Raw genomic sequence first — 25,165 nt, forward strand, 5'->3', positions numbered from 1 at the left:
TACACAGCATTGTTATTATCAATGGTGGTAAGGCACATTGTTGTGAGTTTATAAATACACTAACTAACAATAAAAAAGTATATCTATTGATAGTCATAATTGATAATAAACAATCCGTGACTGTGACAGCTATGTCTTAAAAATCATACATGTATATTAACTAAAAAATTTGAAACTTGTTTATATATAATAAACGAATAAAGTTATCTTAAAAATTACAATGCCATTTACTATTAAATTAAAAACTCAAACATTTTATTAAATTAAAAATATGTGTTTCCATTTAAAAAAACAAAGTTGACCCCCTTACAAGGCATAAGGGATGAACTTAAAAAGTATTACATAGTTAATAATTCGAGAATAATGTGTAACTAAAGATAACAAAAAAAAAAAATCTTTAAATATATTTATTCTATAAGTAATTGAGTGGGTTATGATATAAAAATCACTCTGTATACTAGAAATTCCTCAGAGAGTATCTTAAATTTAAGGGGTAACTGGTCAACTAGATCCTTCTAAAGGTATTCTGTACCATACAATTGTAAAAATAAAATCAATTTTTAAATGAAAATCAAGGGCAAAAAAATATTGACACCAAATTTAAAATTAATTAATCAATTAAACTGGGAAAATTACCTATACATCGCCTAAAAAAAAATCTTTCCACAAGACACTATCACATAAACTGAACAATACTACACAATTATAACACATTTTTTACCAACAATGAATGGAACTTACAATATTTATTTCGGGAGTATTCAGTCTTCGGAGTTTTCAGCCTCCACTCGGCACACAGCGTATTTTAAATTAAAAAAAACAAAAAATAAAAAAAGGCAGTACAGGGGAGTCGCGGCACAGTTGTGACGTGGCATAGTTGGATCAAGTATAATGATATCTGACAGTGATTAAAATAACTATAAAAAAAAAACGCTTCGATGCAAATCTTTAGATAGTGTTTAATTTTAAAAAATTGGTAGATGATTACAACATCAACTTCTATTTCCTTAATTATACCCAGCTTAGTTTACGGGGAACGAGGGAATTTTTTCAATTTTTGAGGGTAATGTCTTCGACTAGATACGATTTGTGATCTTTTGACGTATCATTGAAAGAAATCGGTTCAGTGAGAGCTGAGAAAGAGTGGTAACAGACACAAAAAAAAAAACACATCATAGTAAAATTTCATGTTATCATGTGACGTATATCGTTATTAATTTTGCAGACCAAATTATATAAATACAAAATAATATTTACTTTTTAAAGTTGATTTTTTCATAAGCTGAGGGTTAAAAAGTTTAAAATTTTTTTTATAGTATTCGGCATCCGGATGCCCCCAAACATCTGCTGCCCGGGGCAAGTGCCCTTAAAACCCTCCGTCAAATCCGGCCCTGAACCGCCCTACACTCTGAACCATACATCATAGCTGGTTGTAGAATTTACCTTTTAGCCTCATTGGAATTCTTTTATCGCATATGACACCAGACGCTTCTCTCTACTTCAACCACCCGCACTTAATCTTGTGTCTTACATTCTCGTCAATACCACCGCTCTTTTGCACTACTGATCCTAAATACTTAAAACTTTCTACCTCCCCATTCACAGTCTCGCCTATTGTCACTGATCTCTTCAAATTCACCTACCTCATGTTCTCTTTTGTCAACCCAGTCAGAATTTCTGGTAATGATAAAATTAATTGTCATAAAGTGTCTAAAATTATTCTTGATCAAGTAAACTCAATGGTGGATAATAACTTTCATGAAATAAATCTTAAAAGGTCAAATAAAGTTATAACTGTATCTTAAATAACTTCTATTGTTAAAATTAATAATGAAATAATTAAAGTAAACCCATTGCTACTATTTCAACCAATCGCTATTAAAAAAAAAATACCAGCAGTGTCCCGGTACAGTGTGTACAATTGGGTGCAGTATAGAAGATATGTGACAGTGATTAAAATCATTATCAAAAAACAACGCCTTGATGAAAATCTGTAGATAGTGTTTAATTTTAAAATTTTAATGAATTATTACAAAAGCTACATGATCTCCTATTTCCTTATTTATATCCTAAATACAAGTCATATGCATAACTAGTGCAAAGTATGTAATCGATGAAAAATTTCTCCACTATAAAGTTGTTTGACAAATGTATGAAACAAATTTTTTTTCCATTTTCTTATTTAGTTTCCCATTCTAAATTTTGATAGAATATATCTTCAACAAAAGTACAATTTTCTTAATCTTCAATCTTTATTTCTATTGAATTTGTACGCCATTGACCTTTGCAATGTTCACATATAATAGAACATTTAAGCCCTGTTTTTCGGCAGCCACAATTTTTACCAGCTCCAGCACCTGACTGAAGGCCGTTTTATGACAATTATCTTTATTATTAGCAGAAATTCCGGTGGCAATTGACATAATATAATTGTTGTTTGGGAATGTACAATTTAGCGTTTAGTTGGGTTTAAACAATATAGCGTCAAATCAATTACCTACTCTATCGGTTGTATCTTAATATACACTACACTTTAATGATACTATAAATAAATAAACTCACACATACACACATATGCATTTATAACATTGTGTCTAATGTAAGTATAACATGATAAAAAATAACCGTAAAATGAAAAAAATTGGAAAATAAATTTTAGTACTCATATTAAATGTAATGTAACTCGAAAAATATTTATTTAAATAAAAAAATATAAGAAACCTTTTTTGTTTAAAATTGTCTTTTAAACAACTTTTGTACGAAACTTTTTTTTGTAAGTTAAATATTTTTTGAGAAAATTAAAAAAGCTCATATTTTTCAACTTTTGCGAGGCTGTAAAAAAAAAGCTCAAGTCCAATCGATGAGGACTTTTAGTATGTCATTATACATATCTTAATTCAACTTTAAAAAAAAAAAAATTTCGTTGGGAATTTTTTCCGCAATTTTTCCTTTGTTGACTGGCCTATAAGTGATAAAGAGAATTTTAAAAGTAAAATAATAATGGAAGCTACAATCGTTATCAATAGTTAAAAATCAATAATTCAAGAAAAATTCAGCTTTTTTTTTACTAAAATTTCAAACTGGCAAATTCATAAACTTGCCAAAAATACATGAGCTAGGAAATAAAATAAGACGCATTGTGTCGAATATTAATGTCTTGACTTACAATTTGGCTAAACACTTAGTAAGTGGTTCTTTCATCTGTTCAAAAATTTGATAGGTTTTCAGTTAAAAATAATATTGATTTAGTTAAGTCAAAAATTATCTGATTATATTATTCAAAATAATGATAAGTAAATAAATTCATTAATTTATCGGAAAAACACCATACGTTCAGTTACATTCCGAAAAATTCGGTGGTGTAACAAAATGAAAACTTTTAATAGTATGGTTTACAGGCTACTTAATATTCCGATAAATAAAATAGATTTTGATAAATAACTGGGAGTTATAAAAGAAGTAGCCAGATAATGAATATAGGTTTAATGATAACGTGACACGGCCCGCGTCGCTTCGTTATACACGGTGCCCCGCGACTCGTGCCACCTTTATCAGCCGTCGCCCTACAATGAATATTTGACTGACCAACACCGCGTGCCATACGCTACGGTGCAAAGTCCAGCAAATGCCGCACGGCCGACGACGACCTGCCGCAAATGGTGTCTTCCTCCCGTTGTGAAAGCGACAACGTCGACCAACCGATCCGCACCGTCGCCTACAACGCTGCCNACAGCCGAACCGCACCCGCGCACCGTCGCCTACAACGCTGCTAACCATTTTGCCGTCCAAGGATTACGCCGAACATCGCGTCGTCGACGCCAGCGAAAGTGCCGCGATATTATGCGAAGATTATTATTACTGTGTTTATCTTTTCGGTTTGTTTTATTTTTGTTAACATAATCTGTTGTCGCTCATTTAATAAACGGCCCACGGGTCTCCACCCTCAAAACCAGTGTCGACCACATTTTTGCGACGTAAGTCGTGTCAAACGTAATATTAAAATTAATAGGTGGAATAAAGAAAAGAGGGCAGTTAGTGCATTCACTAGCGTGGGGCAACAAAACGTAATTAGATTATTTTTAGAATTTTATATTATCCGAGCAAAGAATTTTGTAGAATTTAATATTAATTTTGTAACATTTTTGATAATAATATAAGCTACTTTTTAGTGAACTTTAAATATAAAGTAGAAGAAGGAGAAATTAGGGAGCTTATAAAATACAATGTTAAAATTGTAATAAATGTCAAACAAAAAAAAGAACATTTAGACGCCAGGTCTAAAGAACACTTAAGAAACCTTAAAAATCAAGAATTTAATAAATCTTCCGTGGATGAACATTTATTATTGACACATAATCACTCCATTAAAACAATAAAATTAATTAAAAATGTAAATAATTACAATATTTTAGTATGATATATTTAAAAATCATTTTATTAATTGGGATATTGACCCATTGAAAAATTCGTTATTAAAATTGTATACTGGCAAAATGTGATAATACTAACTACTTAGTAATAACGTCACTAGGGGTATATAAATAGTTTTTTTTGTCGGTCGGAATGTCAGTTATTGTTTAGCATTTGTAATGGTGGTGACGTTGTTGTCAAAATACATAATCGCGATTTTGTGGTATTTTTTTTTTTTTGTGGCTTTATGAGTTAAATATTTTACATTAATATTTTTAATGTAATTTTTATTTTAATAACTTTAGAAATATTGGTCCAAAAATTCCTATCGACCATTAAAAAAAAAAAAAAGGATTGTTTGGCTCGATCATATTTCTTATTATTGTATTTTTACTATGGTTATAAATTTCAGGTTTTTACATGGAATTTTGTCGTAAAATTCTCAGGTACTATAATATCTAAGGGAAGTAAATTCTCTATGATTTTTCAAAAGCAGTTCTATCTATGGATGCTTTATTTATAACCATTCTATGCACATTGAAATCATTAGAGAGCAAGATTAGTAATGTCCACGTAAGATATTAGGAACCCTAGTAATGACATACGTGATGCATACATCATAGAAAACAAATTAATAAAGTTTTTAATTCATAGTCAGTAAAGAAAACTTGAAATTTATTCCTTAAACTTAGAATTAAAAAAAATGTTAATTTGTACAATACAATTTCTTTGATTCGAAAAGGAGATTTTCAAATATTTCTGAATAAGCTTTATTATGAATAAAACACTTTCCAATAATTCTAAAAATATTAATTATTCACATTATTAGATAAAAGAAAAAAAAAATTGAAATATCCCAGAGTTTTAAAACTATTATTTTTTTAATAAAAACTATATAATACGAAATAATGTGCGTCGCAACTTTTAGTAAACATATGATCTAGATTAATAAATAGTGCAAAATAATAATGACACATTTATTATTTTACCATACAAATAAATTAAAATGATAAATGTTACAGAAAAAAATGCAGGTGGCTTAAAATTTTAAAATAATGGATAATACTAGAATAAATTTAAGTTTAAATAATATTTTTTACTGAAAAAATTGTTGACAAATACGTAAAAAAATATGAAATAATGGCTTATAACAAATTACAATTTGATTTCGTACTGAAATTATAATCGACTAACGAAGGTTAGAATAATCACACTTCTTTCACATCACACAATCTCATCGAAGCGTTTTATGATGATAGTTTTAATCAATGTCAGATTTCAATCTATAATAATGAGAATAATCTATATTCTCTATAAATGGATTAAATTATAAATTATATTTGAATGTCTTGGCGGACTTGTTGTAATGCTAAAAGTAGAAGTTGTACATATATATATATATATATATATATATATATTAGGGTGGTCCTTATTTTTCGACTTCATAAATTCAGAGTCATGGGCTCAAAATTTCGTTATGTTCACTGAAAAAATGAAACTGGTAAAATTTGAGTACAATAAGTCAACGCCTTCACGTGCCTCAAAGGGGTTGAAGTTCTTCAAAAATAGGGTGGATTATCTTTTTTTGAGTGTACGCTCTTTATTTTTGAAGTTTCGCCAAAAACACAAAGAACAATTTTTATAGAACTCAATGTGAACAAAATATAAGGTAATATACTATTTTTTTGTAAAATTAATATTTTTTCATAAAAATAAGAAAAATCAGTTTCACTTAATTTTTTTAAAAAAATGACATAGTTTTCAGTTATACTTTTCTAGTGTCTTAAATTTTAATTGTACGCAGAAATTGTACAGAAGTAATATTAATCACAGTGATATCTTCTATAAAAAACGTTATTTGAGTTTTTTTCGAATTATGAATCCTTTCCAAATAAAAATTTAAAACAACTACGAAAACGTATTTTTTTTTTTTTTTGCATGTATATTTTTTTGTTCATAAATTAACAAATTTTCTTAGTTATATTAAATAAAAAAACAACAAGAAACACAATAAAATAATAATTGTAATAGATGAGTGTTTAATATTTTGGAGAAAAGCGCGTATTCCTACACAGTATTCTTCAGACTGTGTTATTAAGTTAAAAATATTGTATGAGAAATAGAGAAAGTTGGACAAAAATAAATCTAGAAAAACAAACACAAGAACAACATTATAATATTTTTTCTGAAGAATTAGACAACCTCTTTGACATTTCTCATATCGAAGCTCTGAATATGATAAGTATTGAAGAAGACAAACAGTTTTTACTGTCACAACTTAAAAAGGGCCGTCCAGGAGCATGCTTGGTATTGATATGAAGTTAATTGGTATTGAAAAACGTAAAATTACTCGACAAGAAGAAGAAGATGATCGAAAGAAAAAAGAGAAGTTAGAAATTGCAAATTGTACAGGTAATTATTAAATATTACACAATAATTTCAGGACATTATAAGTAAGCAGTTTTTATATACCGAAGTATTTTATTATTTAGCCGAAACTCAATATTATAGCAGCTCTAGCTCGGAGAAAGAAGATATTGATATGGAGGAAAACGTTGAAGAAATGAGTCAATGACCTGGGCCTTCAAAAGAAGTAAATGCACTAGAAGATATATGTTGTTTTGTAGTTGAATGTTATATTAAAATGTGGTTTTCAGCTGCGAATATTATAACAGCTCCTATAAATGATTTAATGTTATTAAAAAAGTTATTAAACTACAGTAATAATAAACTAGGAGAAGTAGCTATAAAAAAATGTATAAACCATTTATGGTATTTAAATGATGAGTGTGCTGTGTTTTCTTTATTTGACGATCGACTTGACATTAATACTAAGCAGCGAATGGCAAAAAATATATTAAAAGGTTATGAAGAGAGCACGGATGAAGAGCCAGAAGAAAATGAAGATTCAAATAAAAAATTAATTTTAAAATATGAAGATTTATCAAATTTTCTAGAAAAAGATCTTTCTTTTTCGTTGTTCAACAATTCATAGAAATTATTCGAGCGATTTAAATTAAATTCAGGTTTCTATATGAAGATCCTACCACATGGGAAATAAATAATGAATACAATAACGCCAAAGAAATATTATCCTCCATAAAAATAGTAAACCACAGAATTTAACGACAAATTTACAAGGGATGAAAATCAAAAGCAATTTATATTACAAGTATGAAATTATAAAATAATATTGCAAAATTTTTAATTTTAAATTACTATATTTGTATTATAACTATTATTTTTGACTATTTTAGGTGGTTCAACAATATCGCCAGCTGTTTTAAAAAATATTCAAATTATAAAAACTATTATTGTAATAAACAATTATTATTTTATTGTGTTTCTTGTTTTTTTTTTATTTAATATAACTAAGAAAATTTGTTAATTTATGAACAAAAAACCATACATGCAAAAAAAATTTAAAAAAAAAACAAGTTTTCGTAGTTGTTTTAAATTTTTATTTGGAAAGGATTCATAATTCGAAAAAAACTCAAATAACGTTTTTTTATAGAAGATATCACTGTGATTAATATTACTTCTGTACAATTTCTGCGTACAATTAAAATTTAAGACACTAGAAAAGTATAACTGAAAACTATGTCATTTTTTTAAAAAAATTAAGTGAAACTGATTTTTCTTATTTTTACGAAAAAATATTAATTTTACAAAAAAATAGTATATTACCTTATATTTTGTTCACATTGAGTTCTATAAAAATTGTTCTTTGTGTTTTTGGCGAAACTTCAAAAATAAAGAGCGTACACTCAAAAAAAGATAATCCACCCTATTTTTGAAGAACTTCAACCCCTTTGAGGCACGTGAAGGCGTTGACTTATTGTACTCAAATTTTACCAGTTTCATTTTTTCAGTGAACATAACGAAATTTTGAGCCCATGACTCTGAATTTATGAAGTCGAAAAATAAGGACCACCCTAATATATATATATATATATATACATTTTGTATTTACAGGATGATTTATTAAGCATAGAAACCAACATTATTTCATAAAAATGTACTGATTAAAATATTATTTATTTTTATTAACCATAGTAAAAATCAAGTTTAAAATTTGAGTTTGTAAGAAAAAAATTAGTAGATTTTCGGGGTAGCTTTTGAAAGTTAAATGGTGGTACCTATTATAATTTGTTGTACTATAAAATGGAAAATGGTCTAAATCAAATGTTGAATGACTAGTCGATAACCAGTTTTGTGTTATTACTTTTTGAGATATTAGGATTTGAAGATTTAGAAGAGTTGAGGTAGTGTTTAGTAAAGCTCTATTTTTGTATTATAACTCAGATAAGAATTAATCTACATTGCGCACTTCGGTCAACTATAACTTAAAATTATAATAACTCAAAAAGCAATATTAAAATACTGCTTATCGACTTGTCAAAATGTTCATTCAGTGTGTATATATATATTGATTAGATGCACTGTGGGATAAGTATACAAATCAGTAGATAGTGTTTTATTTTAAGAAATTTTCAATTTCCATTGACCCTTTACGATTGCATTGTAATTTCTCAAAACATTTGTTTAATTATTTTAAGTACAGTGAGAAATATTTATTTAACTTCGAAAATACAATTTCTGAGCTTGAGTTAATATATTGAAACAGCAGTAAAATCTCATGGCGAAATTGTTATGATCATGTTAGATTCATTACGAGATATGGACAAGGATTATATTGCAGTAGATATAATGATAGTAAATTTATATTTAAAAAATGTTTTGGAATCTATAAATGTGATTGGTAAAGACGAAAATTGCAATATATTTAATAGTCCACAAAATTTACTAAAGGGCTATAAAGTTCTACATCGTCCAATTGTAGAAAAATTGGAATATTTTTTGAATGACAAGTGTTTAAATGTATCATTTAAAAATGATTTCATATTCTTAACTAATTTTAAAGAACCAATAAAATACAGCTCGGAAGTCTTGCTTAATGAACTCGAGAAACTCAATAGTAATATAATAAGAAATATGAATAAATATTTAATTTTGAGAGATATGTTTGTGGGAAAAGATAATGAAATATTAAAAAGTTATTGTAAGATATTAAAGCATTTGGCAACAGCTTTTGAAAAAAAAACATTATATTTTCAATCCTAAAAATTTTTTGTTTTATGATTTCATGGAAAATTGTTCCTGTTTTTTGGAGCTGGATTCCCAAGCAAAACAATATGATAGTTATAACACTGACAAACAGCTAAATGACGTTTTAGATATGATTCGATATACCCTGTTGAGAAAAGAGTACTAATAATTATAAAATAAAGTTATTAGATGTGTTTCATTTCATGAAGTTCAATTTTAACTTGCAAAATGTTCAAGTGTTTAAAAATCTAGTAAATGCAGCAACAATTTGGCCAATTATAATGATTGTATGTTTTTACTTTACATTAGTTAGAAAGTTCCTTTTACTTCGTGAATTTAAAAATCAGGAATTAAAATTATATAAAAGATAAAATGATTGAAATGGGAGAACAAATTGTTGTAAATATGAAATCCTTTATGGATTTAAAGTTATTTGGAGAAATATTAACAACTAAAATCGAGTGTAATTTTAATAAGATATACGAACTCATTTCAATTTTCTCAGATCACAATGATTGTTTACAAATAGAGGAATGCAGTCATTTTTTATTTTTTGCTATAACTTTACGAAGCAAAATTGTTTATGCTGGAGTATTGGTCGATTAGAGAGAGCAAATGTCACAGAATACAATATCAATGACAAATGTGATTTTGTCGTTGCGGAAATAAATAAAATTGCTTTATTCATTTCAGGATTGAAAAAATATCAGTATTGTTTTGAAATTGCAATTAGATATATTCCTACAAAATTCATAAATAAGCGTACACATCAAACTATTTGCAAGCGTGATTTACCACATGGTTAGTTGACAAACACATAACCAAGATTTTTTTTTTCTTCTATTAAAAGAGAGATTGTTTTTAAATTCTCTTATTTTGGCAATGTTTTAATAAACATATACTATACAATAATACTGTTTAGGATTTTTATAGAAATATTATAGAGAGAATTATAATGTTTTTTATCTGACGAACCACAGTAAATGTCAAGTTTATTGTAAGAAAAAATTATTTCTTAAGGTACATTTTAGGGATACTTTTTGAAAGATAAAAGAGGAATTCTTTTTTACTATTAAATTGAAAATGAGTTATATAAAATTTTTACTGGTTGATAACTAGTTTTGTATCATTAATTTTCAAGTTAATACAAAATTTAGTTATAAGTGAGAGAGGCGCTCAACGTAAAAGAATTCTTTCTGTGAGTTATGGTAAAAATAAATCATGGCTGACACAATTCTGCTCCTCATATTTTGTGGACCTTTAAATCCTTAATCTCAAAAAGTATTATTACAAGACTGGTTATCGACTATTTAAAATATTGTTTTGTTAATTTTTAATGTAAAATGTGTTCTCATTTGTAAAAACAAAGTTGACGCCCTTACGAGGCATAAGGGATGAACTTAAAAAGTATTATATAGTTAATAATTCAAGAATATTGTGTAACTTAAGATACAAAAAAAAAAATGTTTATATTATTTTTATTCTGTAAGTGGGTTATGATAAAAAAATTACTCTGTGTATTTAACTTGCTTAAATAATAGAAAATGATCTAATTAAAAAATAATCTAGCCTTCCTTTATAATGCCACTATTGTTAATCAATTACATGTAAAAAAAAATGTTTTTATATGAATATTAAATTAAAATTTTGTAATTAGATCTTTTAGGAAATCATGTAGAGAGATATCGATCTATTGATTATCCTGGTTTTAATAGTAGAAATATAAAAAATCATAACTCAAGTGTTAAATATGACAAGATTTACAATGATGACAAAAAGGGTTTTATGTGAAAACTCGGACATATTACACTCCTAAATTTTTAGTTGATTATTTACTTTATAAGTAATTTAATAATGAATATAATATTAACTTATAATAAAATTATAAGTTTTGTAAACATACACAAGTTATAATTTAATTATTATTAAAATGATATACTATAATATTTATGAAAATAAAGTAAAAAGAATACAGCTGTGTCATTTACTTCATTATAATACTTGCACAAATCTTAAATAATCGCTTACACATACAAAAGTTTTAATTTACGCTAATCACAATTTTTTTTCAGGGAATCCCAGAATTTACGCCAGCTACTTATACTAACAAAATTTTTATTCATATATCCGTTTATAGCAGAGGCGGAACTACATATGTGTAAAAGCGGGATTTTCCGCGGGCCTCGTTGTTAAAGGGGCCTCATAGCGAAATTTTTAATAGACTTATAAACTTTATACGTTCTAATATTTGGAAAGTAATACTGAAGGTGTAAACCCGCCTTAATGGATATTTATATTTTGTGGGATTGTGGAAATCTTGTCTGTTCTTTCATATGGTCTTTCCAGTGGCTTATTTAACTTCTCTAGTCTTTCTTTACAAATACATGTACATTAGGGTGATCCTTACTACATAGGTCATTTTTTTTTTATTTAATTCAATCAGGACGCCCCCTAGAACTGTTCTAGAAGTTAAAAAAATATATTTTGTGAAGTTTCGTGATTGTCCAATGATTTTTTTCCGTGTCGCAGAAGGGTTGAAATTTAATAAATAGGGGTAAAAATTAGTTTTTTACGTATAACTTGTTAAATTTAACTTGAATCAAAAAAAATTACTGAATAAAATTTGTTTAAAAATGTATTTTCTATAAAATATGTTGTCTTTTTTTTTACTCTATATTGCATATTTAATTGAATAATCAATAAAACACATAAATACGCCGATTTTTCCCAATTCTATTTTTTTGCGTAATTTAGTCTTTATTAGTGTAATCGACAAATTTTTACAAAATCTATATAAAATATAAAATTTACATTTGAAAATTATGTACAAATATTGTTTAATAAAATATTCTCTAAATTTAAATCTTGGTCTTATAACATATAACTGATTAAAACATATAATACAAAACTAATAAATAATAAAAATAAACTTTAATTATAAAAAAACACAACTAAAAAAATATTATGGAAAATTATTATCAATTATTATAAAATAATCATTATTATTTCATTTATGTGTTTTTTTTTGCATCTGGAAAATGTTTTCTATAATCTGCGACAACTTGTAGCAAGTATTGCTTTTGGTCTCCTTTTTTAGTAATTATCGAGTTGTACTCTTCAATATATTTCACTGATCTTTCTGCAGTACCGATTACAACTTTTAAACTTCGCACTATTTCTTGATAGTCTAGATAATCTATATTTAAATTCCATTGTTCGGGATCTTCGCTTAAAAAAACTAGTTTTCATATCAAAACGTTTAAAAAAAATTTTGAGTTTGCATTAATGAACTTGTCAATAGTTTTACTTACAAAATGTTTTATATTTCTTGGCGGATTGAGTTTTTTTAAGTCTTCACATTCATTAGTTTGTTATGATTTTACCATAAGTCTTTTTACTTCAACAGGTATTTGATCATCAAAAAATTCCACTGAGGTATTTTCGAGATACCATAAGTGGTTGCTAAATTTCTTAAGCCTATCCACAGGGGAACACTGATTTGGTGATATATTTTTGTTAAGTATATGTAGTATTTATTACATGTATTAAAATTTAATATTACAGAACTACTAATCAGGATATAATTAAAGAAATAGGAGTTGATGTTGCTTTTGGATAATCCACCATTCCTTTCAAAAATTAAACAATATCTACAAATTTGCATCGAAGCGTTTTTTATCATAGTGATTTTAATCACTGTTAGATATCATCTATACTTATCCCAACTATGCCACGTCCACACTGTGTCATGATTCCATTGTGGTACCATATTTTTAAGAATATAATCTCACATAAAAATCCACAGAAGAATATTCCTGTTTCCTAGAAAATTCTATATTATATATTTTACTAATAGATATTAAGAACCAGTAAATATATTATTATAAAAATACTCCCAAAAATTGCTTTAAATGTTTTTTTTAAATAATTAAAATAAATTCATAAAAACAATTTAATGTAATAACAAAACTTTAAGGTTTTCTTACTTAAAATATGGTAATATAATAAATAAAGTTTTTACTATACTACTAAAATAATGTTTAAATATAATAATGACAAAATATATTAAGTAAATAGCTAAAACAATTCTATTTTAAAATAAAGAATCTATGAATTTATTTTTTAAACAAAACATTATATATAAATGTAATTATTAAGTTTTCATTTATTTAAACGTTTAAAATATTTTCAAGATATGCCGTTATCAACATATAATGTTTTATTAAAATTAATTACTTTTATCTTTTTGATTTCTAACGTTTATTGCTCAAATAGTAACAAAGCAGATCCAGTAGGTATACTATCATTATTATTAAAATAACATAGAATTTGGAATTGAATTTTTATATAATAATATTGTTACACATTTCTATAAAAAATATATGTGTTTATTTTAGCTAACTTTCTGTGTTGTTTTAAATTAATGCAACATAGTTTGTTATAATATTATTAACTTGAACTATTTGAAAATTTGATTGAAAATTAGGTTATTAGATATTATGTACGCTATGTAGCAATAAAAGATTAGTTCTTAATGATTTTGTTCAAAATTTAATATGTTAGCTTAGATAAAAATAGGGTTTTAATTGATTATACCGAAAAATGCAGCATTTAAATATGTTACACATTTTTTTACACATTATTATAAAAAATATAAGTAATTTGTTAGTTAACTTTCTATGTTCTATTAAGTAATACAGCACAGTTTATTATAATATTATAAACTTGAACTATGCAAAAATTTGATTGAGAAACAGATTTAATTTGATTTTTCATAAATTAATGTGTAAAGGATTGCATTAATGAATGGGACACATTTAACTCAAGTTAAGTAGTAACATTATGATAAGTTAACAAATTATAAATTTAACTAAATTAAAAGTAAAGTTAAAATTTTTTTCAACTTAACTCAGTTTAAAAAAAGTATAAAAAATCCCTTATTATTAATTATCTTTTTTGACCTAAAATTCTTAAAATCGACATTTTACTGGTAGGTAATGCTAAGGCGTGTATCTATTTTCAATTTTTAAAACGTAATATGGAAAAAAATATTTGTGAAAAATACAGAGTGGCCCACCACTCACTGACAACTTAAATAACTTTTGATCCAGTTAATATTTTTAGCTGATTTTTTTTTTAAATAATAGTTATACGTTAGGTCTATAGCTATATCTCAATAATTAATTTTTTTACATTTTATTAAAAATATTAATTATTTTTAAATTTTAAATAAAATGTAAAAAAAAAATCTAAGATAGCTATTTTGTAGAGTAGAATTTAAGAAAAATTTTAGTAAAAAAATATCTTATTAATATTCAGTAGTAAATATTCTGTAGCGTTTTGAAGTTTGTGAAAATTTGAATTTTCATGTACTATTTTACGGTATTAAACATTGAAATACGTATTGAGAAAAGGACAGAAGAAAACGCTATCTTTTCAATATACTTTTGAATGAGAGTGATAAGTAATAATTGCCTTATCTAATTTCTTATCATGGTATTTATGCCAAGTTTGTAATGTATACACACTATCATCATATGTATACACAGTAATCATGAAAAGATAGCGTTTTCTTCTGTCCTTTTCTCAATACGTATTTCAATGTTTAATACCGTAAAATAGTACATGAAAATTCAAATTTTCACAAACTTCAAAACGCTACAGAATATTTACTACTGAATATTAATAAGATATTTTTTTACTAAAATTTTTCTTAAATTCTACTCTACAAAATAGCTATCTTAGATTTTTTTTTTACATTTTATTTAAAATTTAAAAATAATTAATATTTTTAATAAAATGTAAAAAAATTAATTATTGAGATATAGCTATAGACCTAACGTATAACTATTATTTAAAAAAAAAATCAGCTAAAAATATTAACTGGATCAAAAGTTATTTAAGTTGTCAGTGAGTGGTGGGCCACTCTGTATAAGTTGTGGGGGGCCAAATTTTATAATTTATCAGAAATATACACACATGTTAATGATCATTTCGATCCATTGGAACCACAATAAAAAAAAAAAAAAAAAAACACATCATAGTAAAATTAATACCTTCTCAGCTTCGCATCGAAGCTAAAATGAGTAAGTAGCGCATTTATTAACGAAAGGGAACAAAAATATTTAGATTGCTCATATTATAGTATCCGGGAATTCGAACGGGCAAACAAGAATTTTAATGATCTTTGGTATTATTTTAGTATTTTGTAAGAGTAATAATTAAAAAGTTTTACTAGATAACCTTAAAGTAAAAGAAGGGGAAAAAGCTGAAATTTATAAAATACCATGAAAATAATTATTATTTATGAATATTTTATTTAATAGTTTAAAAAGGGAAAGTTCTAAGTTTACATTTTTGAGATTATTAAAGAAATTTACGTAAAATCTAATTACTTTTTATGGTTAATTATTGTATTGTTCAAGAAATTTCCTCTTTCCTATATATCCTATTTGCCATTTTGCAGATTTTTATAAATTTTAGTACAATTGTGAAATGTATTAATTTTTAAGTTTGGACATAAATTATATTTTAATATACAGATCAGATGACTAAATAATTTTATCTAGTAATATAAATAAGTATTTGTATACATTTTAATATTATAGAACAATTTGGCGTACAAAATAATTTATAAATACTATATGTAACACTTATACTTGTTTAAAAATAAATGTATTAATATAAAATATATTAATTTTTTTCTAATTATTAAAAATCTATTTCTAGAAATGTAAACCTCGAAAACCCCTTTTTTTGCCAGTTGATAAAAAATGGCAGAAACATTGGTGCAAAGAATTAAATCTTGAATATGAACTTGTATGTGTCAGATTAATACCCTCAAAATATCGAGGTATTCCTTCTCATAGATTAGATACTCCAGCAGACGGAAATTGTTTTTTCAATGCACTATCTTATTGGATAACTGGTAAACATTATTATGGTGTTAAATTACGTGAATAAATTTCAAAAGTAAATAATTTATATCCAAGTTAATAGTATAGTATCATGTTTTTTAATATTTTATTTATTTTTATGTAATTTTTTTAAGTTCTTTGAAGAATCCAAAAATTATAAAGAAATGACTACCGATGATGAACGTCCGGCTCGCATTGAAGCAATGTCCCGTCAGTGTGAGAAATTACAATAGCTACAAAAGTTATAATAGTAGATGAACACTAACAACTGTTGCTTATAAATGGATGAAGTTCATGTAAAGAAAACAAGTCATATATTTTGAGAATAAAAAAAAGATATAACAAGTCATACATAATAACTAATAGTTTATATTTAACTTTATCTGATGATCATTTGATAACTAATGAACACGAAGACATGGATTTATTACCATTAGCTCTGTTGTAAAATTACTATATTTATATAAAATAAAAATATCCCAAATTGACTTGTCCATCTTTATTTGAAAGCCTTCTATTTATAAGATACTGAAGCCTAATAAAATTCAACTAATTTATTTCAAATTTTCGTTATCAAATTATTCGATGCTGGATGGTCTTACTATAATATAACTTAAAATGATCTAGTGTTCATTTATAGAATTTTACATAACCTATAAAAATAATTAAAATTTTTCTATTTTAGACGTGTATATTGAGTCACCCGAAATAGCTGCGGCAGCTGAATTTTTAGATACATCAATATACGTATTTACAAAAGAAGATGGATGGAGTTTTTTTAGCAAAAAAGGTATATCTGAAGCTGATAAAGGTGAAAAATGTAAATACTTGATGAATAAAGAAGAACATTTTATGCCTGTAATAAGTACAGTAAGTTAACTATTAGCAAAATTAAATAACTGTTATATTTGTTTTATAAAATAAAAATATCAAGTATTAATTATCATTGGTAATTAATTATGTATGATCATACATAATTTCGTGAGTGCCGTTTAGAACACATGGACCCACTTGAATATGTTCGCATTTATAAGAGTAAATGCGCTCCTATTATCTACTCTGTTTTTAATAGTTTCAAGGGAAACAATTTTAGTCATCTTTTTACACCTTCGTTGAATGCAAGAAATAATTTTTTTTTGTACCAAAAATATAAATATCAATTAAATTAGGGTTCAATAAAATTACATTTATAAATTCCGTGCAGATTATGAAATAGAGCCCGTCGTAGTAGCAAACTTATAAACTAGTTAGAAAATAATGAAAAGTCTATTATATGAAAATTTTATAAAACGTAAAATAATTCTAAAATTATGAATTTTTCAAATGTGTACTCATCAAAATTTTTATTTTGAATAATAAATCAAATATAATAGAAATATTTTTTTTTATAATTATTTAATTTTAAGTAACTCATCGTATCAATTATATTTCACATTGAATACTATAGCATATTTACCACTTTTTGGATAAAATAGTTTATATTTGAGTTATAGACGTTTCTATAAAATATCCCTATTAGCTGCCATGTGTTCTGATCACACTAATTACGCGAATTGTAAGAGAGCACTGTTCTCCCAAATGTACGATGTTTATAAAGAGTTTATTTATAAATATATATTTTTAGAAACTCATAGATGAAAAAGAATACCAGCCTGAAGTCATTCAAGTGAATAAATTTAATTAAATGATACATTAATTTAACATTTAAATTTATACACAATTGTTCCGAATCTGATTGATTAGGGATTGATAAAACCAAATTTAAGAATAGCTTATTTATGAATATATTTGTTTAGGGTCCATTTAAGGAATACCAGCCTGAAGATATTCAGGGGAATAAATTACATTTAATTATACATTACAATTATTTAGTAGTTTAATTTATACATAGTTTTTTCCATTTATTATGTGTCACGTAATATCTTAAAAAATACAAGTGTTAGAAATAATTTTTTTTTTTAAATTATAATGGATCTTTGATGAGCTATTTCTCAAGAAGAATTAAATTTCTACCGCCTTCCCTTATGCTTAAAACTCAAAACTTAATAGCACTCCATAGCTCTCTAAAATATAAGGTTTATAAGAAAAAATCATAACAGTACGATCGTTATTGGTTCATAAACGCTACCAATTTCAATTAATGCGATATGCTGTATTATAATCATAGGTATTTTTAACGCGCTTATATTAGTTTCATCTGTATGTTTGTATGTATGTATGTTTGTTTGTAACTCTCTATGCGCCACTTGTTATTATTCTCCTGTATCCCGTCGTCTATGGCCTTGAGAATAGACTGTTGTAACGCATTCATCCCACCTCGCTCACCACGCGCCGGCAACACTATTCCTGTATAATTTTATTTTTGGTTTTCGTAGCCGTACACACATGCGTATCATCAATATTATTTATATATATATATATATAAATAAATTTTTGTTTACTATTAGATATAAACATTTAAAGATTCAAATTTTTTTGAGTTAATTTACATGTATAACACATAGGGGATTACAAATACAGCCTTTATTATCAATGGTAATAAAATACATTGTTGTGAGTTTATAAACACACTAACTGGCAATACAGAAATTATATCTATTGATAGTGATAATTAACGTGACTGTAACAGTGAATAAAAAGTGAAAAAGAAATGTAGTTTAAAAAAACAAATCATATACAATTTTTTTAGAGTTTCAGCTTGAATAAAAAGCTTGGATTAATGTTAAGTATGTAATTTTTTTTATTTTACGGTGTCGGATGAGCCTGACACCTAAGCCCTTCGGGGCTGGTAATGTATATTTTTTTTGTATTTGTTTTGAGCCATAATTTTTTTTTTTTTAGTGCGCCATGCCATAAGCATGTGTGGCGAATTTATAAATATTTTTTTATTATTTAGGTCCCTCAACATGGCAGGTGTGTTACAATACCACCTGTCATGTTATATATATTTCTTAGCTTCGATGCGAAGCTGATAAGGTATTAATTTTACCATGTTGTGTTTATTTTTTTTTTTTGTGTCTGTCACAACTTTTTCTCAGCTCTCACTGGACCGATTTTTTTCAACGATACATCAAAAGATCATAAATCGTATCTAGTTGAAGACATTACCCTTCAAAATTGAAAAAATTTCCCTCGTTCCAAACGATATATATATATATGTTGATATTCGAAATTACTCAGCATTGTTATTATCAATGGTAATAAGGAACATTGTTGTGAGTTTATAAATATACTCAATGACAATACAAAAATTATATCTATTGATAGTCATAATTGATAATAAACAATCCGTGATTGTAACAGCAATGTCATAAAAATCTAATTTGCTATCTGTATTTATAATCCCTTGTGTATTATACATGTATATTAACTCAAAAATTTGAAACTTTAAATGTTTATATCTAATAAACTAATTAAGTTATATTAAAAATTCAAATGCCATTTACTAATGAATTAAAAATCCAAACATTTTATTAAATTCAAAATATGTGTTCCCATTTAAAAAAACAAAGTTGTCAAACTTACAAGGCATAAGGGATGAACATAAAAAGTTTTAAATAGTTAATAATTCAATATGTAATTAAAGAAAACCAAAAAAAAAAAAATGTTTAAATTATATTTATTCTGTAAGTAATTGCGTGGGTTATGATAAAAAAATCACCCTGTATAATATACATATATACAGTGTATATATTAATATATATATATATTTTGACATTAGTGATAACAACAGTATGATATTAATAGATAAAGACATATTTTTTTTTCAATCATTCCTATACATTTGAGTTTACCAAATTAAAACGGTTAAAGCCGTTTATTTGTATATAAACAAATGTAAAAAAAAATGATTTCTAAACCTATTATAATTGTTTTTATTGAACCCAACACATTGTCTGGGGATGATCGCCCCATAACAGGAATGCTTCTGGCCTTAATACACTTAGGGTAAAGGCATCAGTCTTTGGCAATTTTTATATTTTATATATTGTAGGGTTTTTTAAGATTCTTAAAAGTAAGCTCTTGTTTTCTTATTAAGTCTTATATTAAATTATCGAGCTATAATATTTTCATTATAAAAGCTAAAAAAAAAATAGTCTCATATTAGATTCAAATATCATCATATTTAATAAAACTTTAATACATTATTTATTATATGTAAAACTCGCTGTTTTTCTTATATGATGATTTTTTCAGGAAAAAATGAAAAACATTCTCCATAAAATGACTGTAAGTAAAAATACGTAGCACTAATGATTCAAAAAACAATATGTTTTAAAAAATTGTTACTCGTATTAAGCTTAATAATATTAGTTATAGATAATATTAAATATTTATTTTTTTTTCAAATAAAATTTAATTAATTGAAAGAATTAATATTTGAATATCGTAGAAACTGCACAATTTTATGCAAATATTATGAATTATTTCCCTTAAGCTGTTTTTAATGTGAATATGACAAAATATGGGTTATTTTTATAATAAAATTCTTCTTCTTTTTCCTCGCCTTAATTCCAACTATTTAGGGTCGGCCACCCTTATTCTAAAGTTTCACTTAACACGATCTCCCACATCATTTACGCTCATATCAGCTGTTCTCATATCGCATTCAATAACATACATCCATCTCTTGTTTCTTCCTTTACCTCTTCTTCCTTCAACATTCATTTCTATAACTGTTCTTACAGCATCCGATTCTTCTCTCATCATAACATGACCAAACCATCTAAGTCTATTTTCTCTCATCTTATCCACTGTCGACATTACACCTATACTCCCTCTTATATGCTCAATCTTTATTTTATCTTTTCTAGTCACTCCACTCATCCATCTAAGCATTTTTATCTCTGCTTCACTCATTCTCTGCTCTACTTTCTTATCAACTGCCCAACACTCTGAACCATACATCATAGCAGTCCCTCATTCCATGAGATATCCTCTAATGTCTCTTTTAGGTACTCCTCGATCAATAATTTTTCAAAATACTCTTTCCACCTTTTTTTCACATCATCATCACTCGAGAGTGCCTTATTATCAACACATTTTATACACCTTATATAATGATAATCTTTTGACTTTTTCTCTCTTCTCTTTGCAAATCTATAGATTTCTTTCTCGCCTTCCTTTGTTCCTAGCCTATCATACAACTCCTCAAAACGCTACACTTATACTCCCTCTTATGTGATCGTTTTCTAGTCTTCGTATCTTTTCTAGTCACTCCACTCATCCAACTAAGCATTTTCATCTCTACTACATTCATTTTCTGCTCTACTTTCTTATCAACCGCCCAACACTCTGAACCATACATCTAGCTGGTCTCACTACATTGTTGTAGAATTTACCTAGTAGCCTCATTGGAATTCTTTTATCTTCAACCACCCGCACTAATTTCTGTGACTTACATTCTCGTCAATACCACCACTCTTTTGCCCAACTGACGCTAAATACTTAAAACTCTCCACCTCTCCAATTACGTCCTCGTCTATTGTCACTGACCTACTCAATTTACCTACATTGTTTTCTCCTTTGTCAAACTCGTACTCTATATACTCTGTCTTACTTCTACTTATTCTTAAACCCTTTTCATCAAAACCTCTAGCCTTTGATTAATTACCTCCCTATTTTCTCCTATTAACACTATATCGTCAGCAAATAACTTGCACCACGCCACCTCTCCTTGTATTTTTCTAGTAATTTCATCCATCACTATAGAGAATAAGTAAGGGCTTAAAACAGAACCTTGGTGCACTCCTACTCTTACCCGAAAACCTTCTCTTAACCTTCGCCTTCCTTTGTTCTTAGCCTATCATACAACTCATCATACCTCTTAAACATCGCCTTACTTACTGCACAAGCGTTTATACACCATCTAATCTTCTCTCCTTTTGCTCTTCTGCCATACTTTGAATTGTTTTCTTTTACTTTCTACGATTATTTGAACGTCCTCATCCCACCACCAGGTTTCCTTCATTCCTGGCATTCTACTCCTACTCTCACTAATTATCTCCTTTGCAGTATTCTTTACACAACTAGCAAATCTATTCCACACATCATTTATATCTCCTTCGATATTCCACACTGTTCTCTCTTTCACCGTCTTAACAAACTCTTTTTCATTTTATCCTTTCAATTTCCACCACCGGATTTTCGATTTTTCTCCCGTGTTCCTCTTGTTTTTGTATATTCTCTTTCTGGTACACCAAAACTCCAATACCATCTGTCTATGCTGTGTAGTTACACTCTCGCCTGGTATAACTTTACAATCCTATACTCGCTTTATGTCTCTCTCTTACACATAAAATAATCAATCTATGATCTATTCCTCCCACTTGTATAAGTTATATAATATTCTTTCCTCTTTCTAAAATATGTATTAACTATAGCAAGTTCATACGATACTGCGAATTCCATAATTCTTTCTCCAGCCTCATTATTCTTCCTAAAACCATTACCTCCACGCATTATTTCATATCCTCTCCTCTCATTACCTATATGTCCATTCATATCTCCACCTATCACCGCATCCTCATTGGCAGGTACTCCTTACATCACCTCATCCATCTCTCTCCAAAACTCATATTTGTCCAATTCATCACATCTCACTTGTGGTGTATATGCACTTATTGCATTCAACACTTTTTCTTCGAAATATCAATTTTACGACCATAATTCTGTCACTTTTCCTAACTACTTTACTTTTCATTTCCTCATACATTATTATAATATAATTAAAATAAAATTTTTTGTTATAATTACTAAAAATATGGTTATTTTAATTACTATATTTCTAAGGATGAAAATGATAATGATAATTTATAATAATAATGTGTTTAACTTGTTAAAATTAAGCAAAATTTCATTATGGTACGATTTAATTGAATTTCAGAGTTTTTAATTGTCCTTAAACTTAATTATTGTTCAATTTCATTACTTAAAATGTAGAAATACGAATGAAACATGTTAATTTTGACTTCATTTTTACAGAATTGCTTAAGCATAAAATCTGATTCTTCATCTTAAGTATGTGTAATTGTATTTATTTTAATAAATAAAACTATTTTAGTTAATGATGTCTATGGTAGTCTATGGTAGTAATAATGTTTAGTCTTCATTAAAATAAAAAAAATAATAACTAATTAATCATATATATATTTTTTTGTAATTTTTATTTTGTAAAATAAATGTATCTGTTTAAACGAAAAAAGTAAATAATAAAAATGCTTTACCTTGTGTTGGAACAGCACGTCATTGGTTCAATTTCAATCAGTCCTTTTATTCTTAAATAATTTACAATTTTTTAAATAACCCAGCATTAACCTTTTAATGCAGACTCGGTCATAGATTAGTATACATATAGTTCTCATTTTATCCATCCTTGAATTATAGTTAACTTACATAAGATTTCAATACCCTCTCTACAAAGACCCTTATAAACTTGGGTTAGCTAGTTTTGAGTTACATTAAACCGAAAGGCCACAATCACGGTTAAAAAAATTCTTATGAAGGTAACACGCGACATTCTATATTATGTAATGCCTGTGTTACGACTCAATGCTATCACAACCATTGAAAGGTGGTACTATACAAAGAAATATAAAGTTTAGGCATACGTTATATCATGAACTACTTTGGGGTATTAGTAGATGGATACTTAATATTCAGCAAATGAACACATCAAAGCTCATGAGGCTTAGGTCAACTATAAGAGGCCCGAGATAAGGAAAAATAAAGCTATTGAGTATTGTGGTCCTTTTTGTATTGCTGTATGCCACACCTGTATGAGCTTTGAGGAAGGAACAGCTTCGAGCACTAATTTGGTGCATTTGTGCATGTTGAACAATAAGTGTAACAGCGGTGAATATTTTGGCTGGAGTTCTACCAATAGAGTCAGTGGTGGAGGAGACAGAGAAGGTGTATGGACTATGACGAACACATGACGCAAGAAACGACACGTTCAATTTTTGGAGGACTGAAATCAGAAGTAATACAGTCAGCAAATGGAATCGGAACTTTGATTAAGTCTCTAGAGGGAAGTAGACGAGACAGTTGATATCTGATGTGGAATCATGTATATGAAGACAGAATGGCTCAGTAGATTTCCATAAAAACAGGGTGATTGACTAATTGTGCCTCATAAATTTTCTTTAAAAATATTAGTATTATTATATATGTAATAATTTTATTTGTTATAAATCTTTTCATTCCTTAACCTTCAAATCAATATCAATTTTAGTTTTTCAAAATAGCAACTCAGTTTTTGTTTTTATTAATCTTGTTTAGCATAAAAAAAGAATTTAAATAAAAAATAAATAAATTTTAATAAATTCTAAACTGATATCACTATTTAAAGTTTAGGGGATTTAACAAATAAAACAGTAGTCGGCTAAATACAGTAACATTAATATTTAGTGTACGTAAATATACCTATGCACTTTATACAACAGATCACCGTATTGTTATGAACCGTTAACAATTATCAGTTTATGATCCGTAGAATTTGCGCGTTCTTTATAAATCAACGTGAGTAATACTCACGTACCCTAAACTTCAATAAATCATACCTTACTGATAATTGAATAAAATAAAAAATTTTTAGCTTCGATGCGAAGGTGAGAAGGTATTAATTTTACCATAATGTGTTAATTATAATTCTTTGAGTTTGACAATAACAAAAATTTATACTAACATTCATATAAAATTTAACATATTAATAATTAATACAATTATTG

At 26.9% G+C, this 25,165-nt stretch overlaps 1 protein-coding gene and 1 long non-coding RNA gene across 4 annotated transcripts; both read left to right on the plus strand.

The window, feature by feature from the left end:
- Window positions 1–6,372: 6,372 nt before the first annotated feature.
- On the plus strand, window positions 6,373–7,748 carry LOC126909259 (uncharacterized). Its single transcript, XR_007704975.1, has 2 exons — window positions 6,373–7,582; window positions 7,668–7,748. It is a non-coding gene; the product is annotated as an uncharacterized LOC126909259 (long non-coding RNA).
- A 5,934-nt stretch (window positions 7,749–13,682) lies between these two features.
- On the plus strand, window positions 13,683–24,497 carry LOC126908740 (uncharacterized). Of its 3 annotated transcripts, none has more exons than XM_050691045.1 (7): window positions 13,695–13,814; window positions 16,249–16,491; window positions 16,571–16,646; window positions 17,122–17,306; window positions 18,061–18,102; window positions 20,634–20,666; window positions 23,421–24,497. In XM_050691045.1, exons 3-7 carry the CDS (start codon window positions 16,601–16,603, stop codon window positions 23,454–23,456), a joined length of 342 nt encoding a protein of 113 aa, XP_050547002.1. In that variant the 5' UTR covers window positions 13,695–13,814; window positions 16,249–16,491; window positions 16,571–16,600; the 3' UTR covers window positions 23,457–24,497. The 3 variants fall into 3 exon arrangements, with proteins under 3 accessions (XP_050547000.1, XP_050547002.1, XP_050547001.1); XM_050691044.1 differs by having other exon boundaries at window positions 16,571–16,652; window positions 23,421–24,492; XM_050691043.1 differs by lacking the exon at window positions 16,571–16,646 and having other exon boundaries at window positions 13,683–13,810; window positions 16,249–16,447; window positions 23,421–24,482.
- The last annotated feature ends 668 nt before the right edge of the window (window positions 24,498–25,165 follow it).

Source organism: Daktulosphaira vitifoliae, unplaced genomic scaffold (genome assembly GCF_025091365.1).
Source record: "Daktulosphaira vitifoliae isolate Bord-2020 unplaced genomic scaffold, ASM2509136v1 Scaffold_1, whole genome shotgun sequence".
In the NCBI taxonomy this organism is placed as follows: Eukaryota; Metazoa; Arthropoda; class Insecta; order Hemiptera; family Phylloxeridae; genus Daktulosphaira; species Daktulosphaira vitifoliae.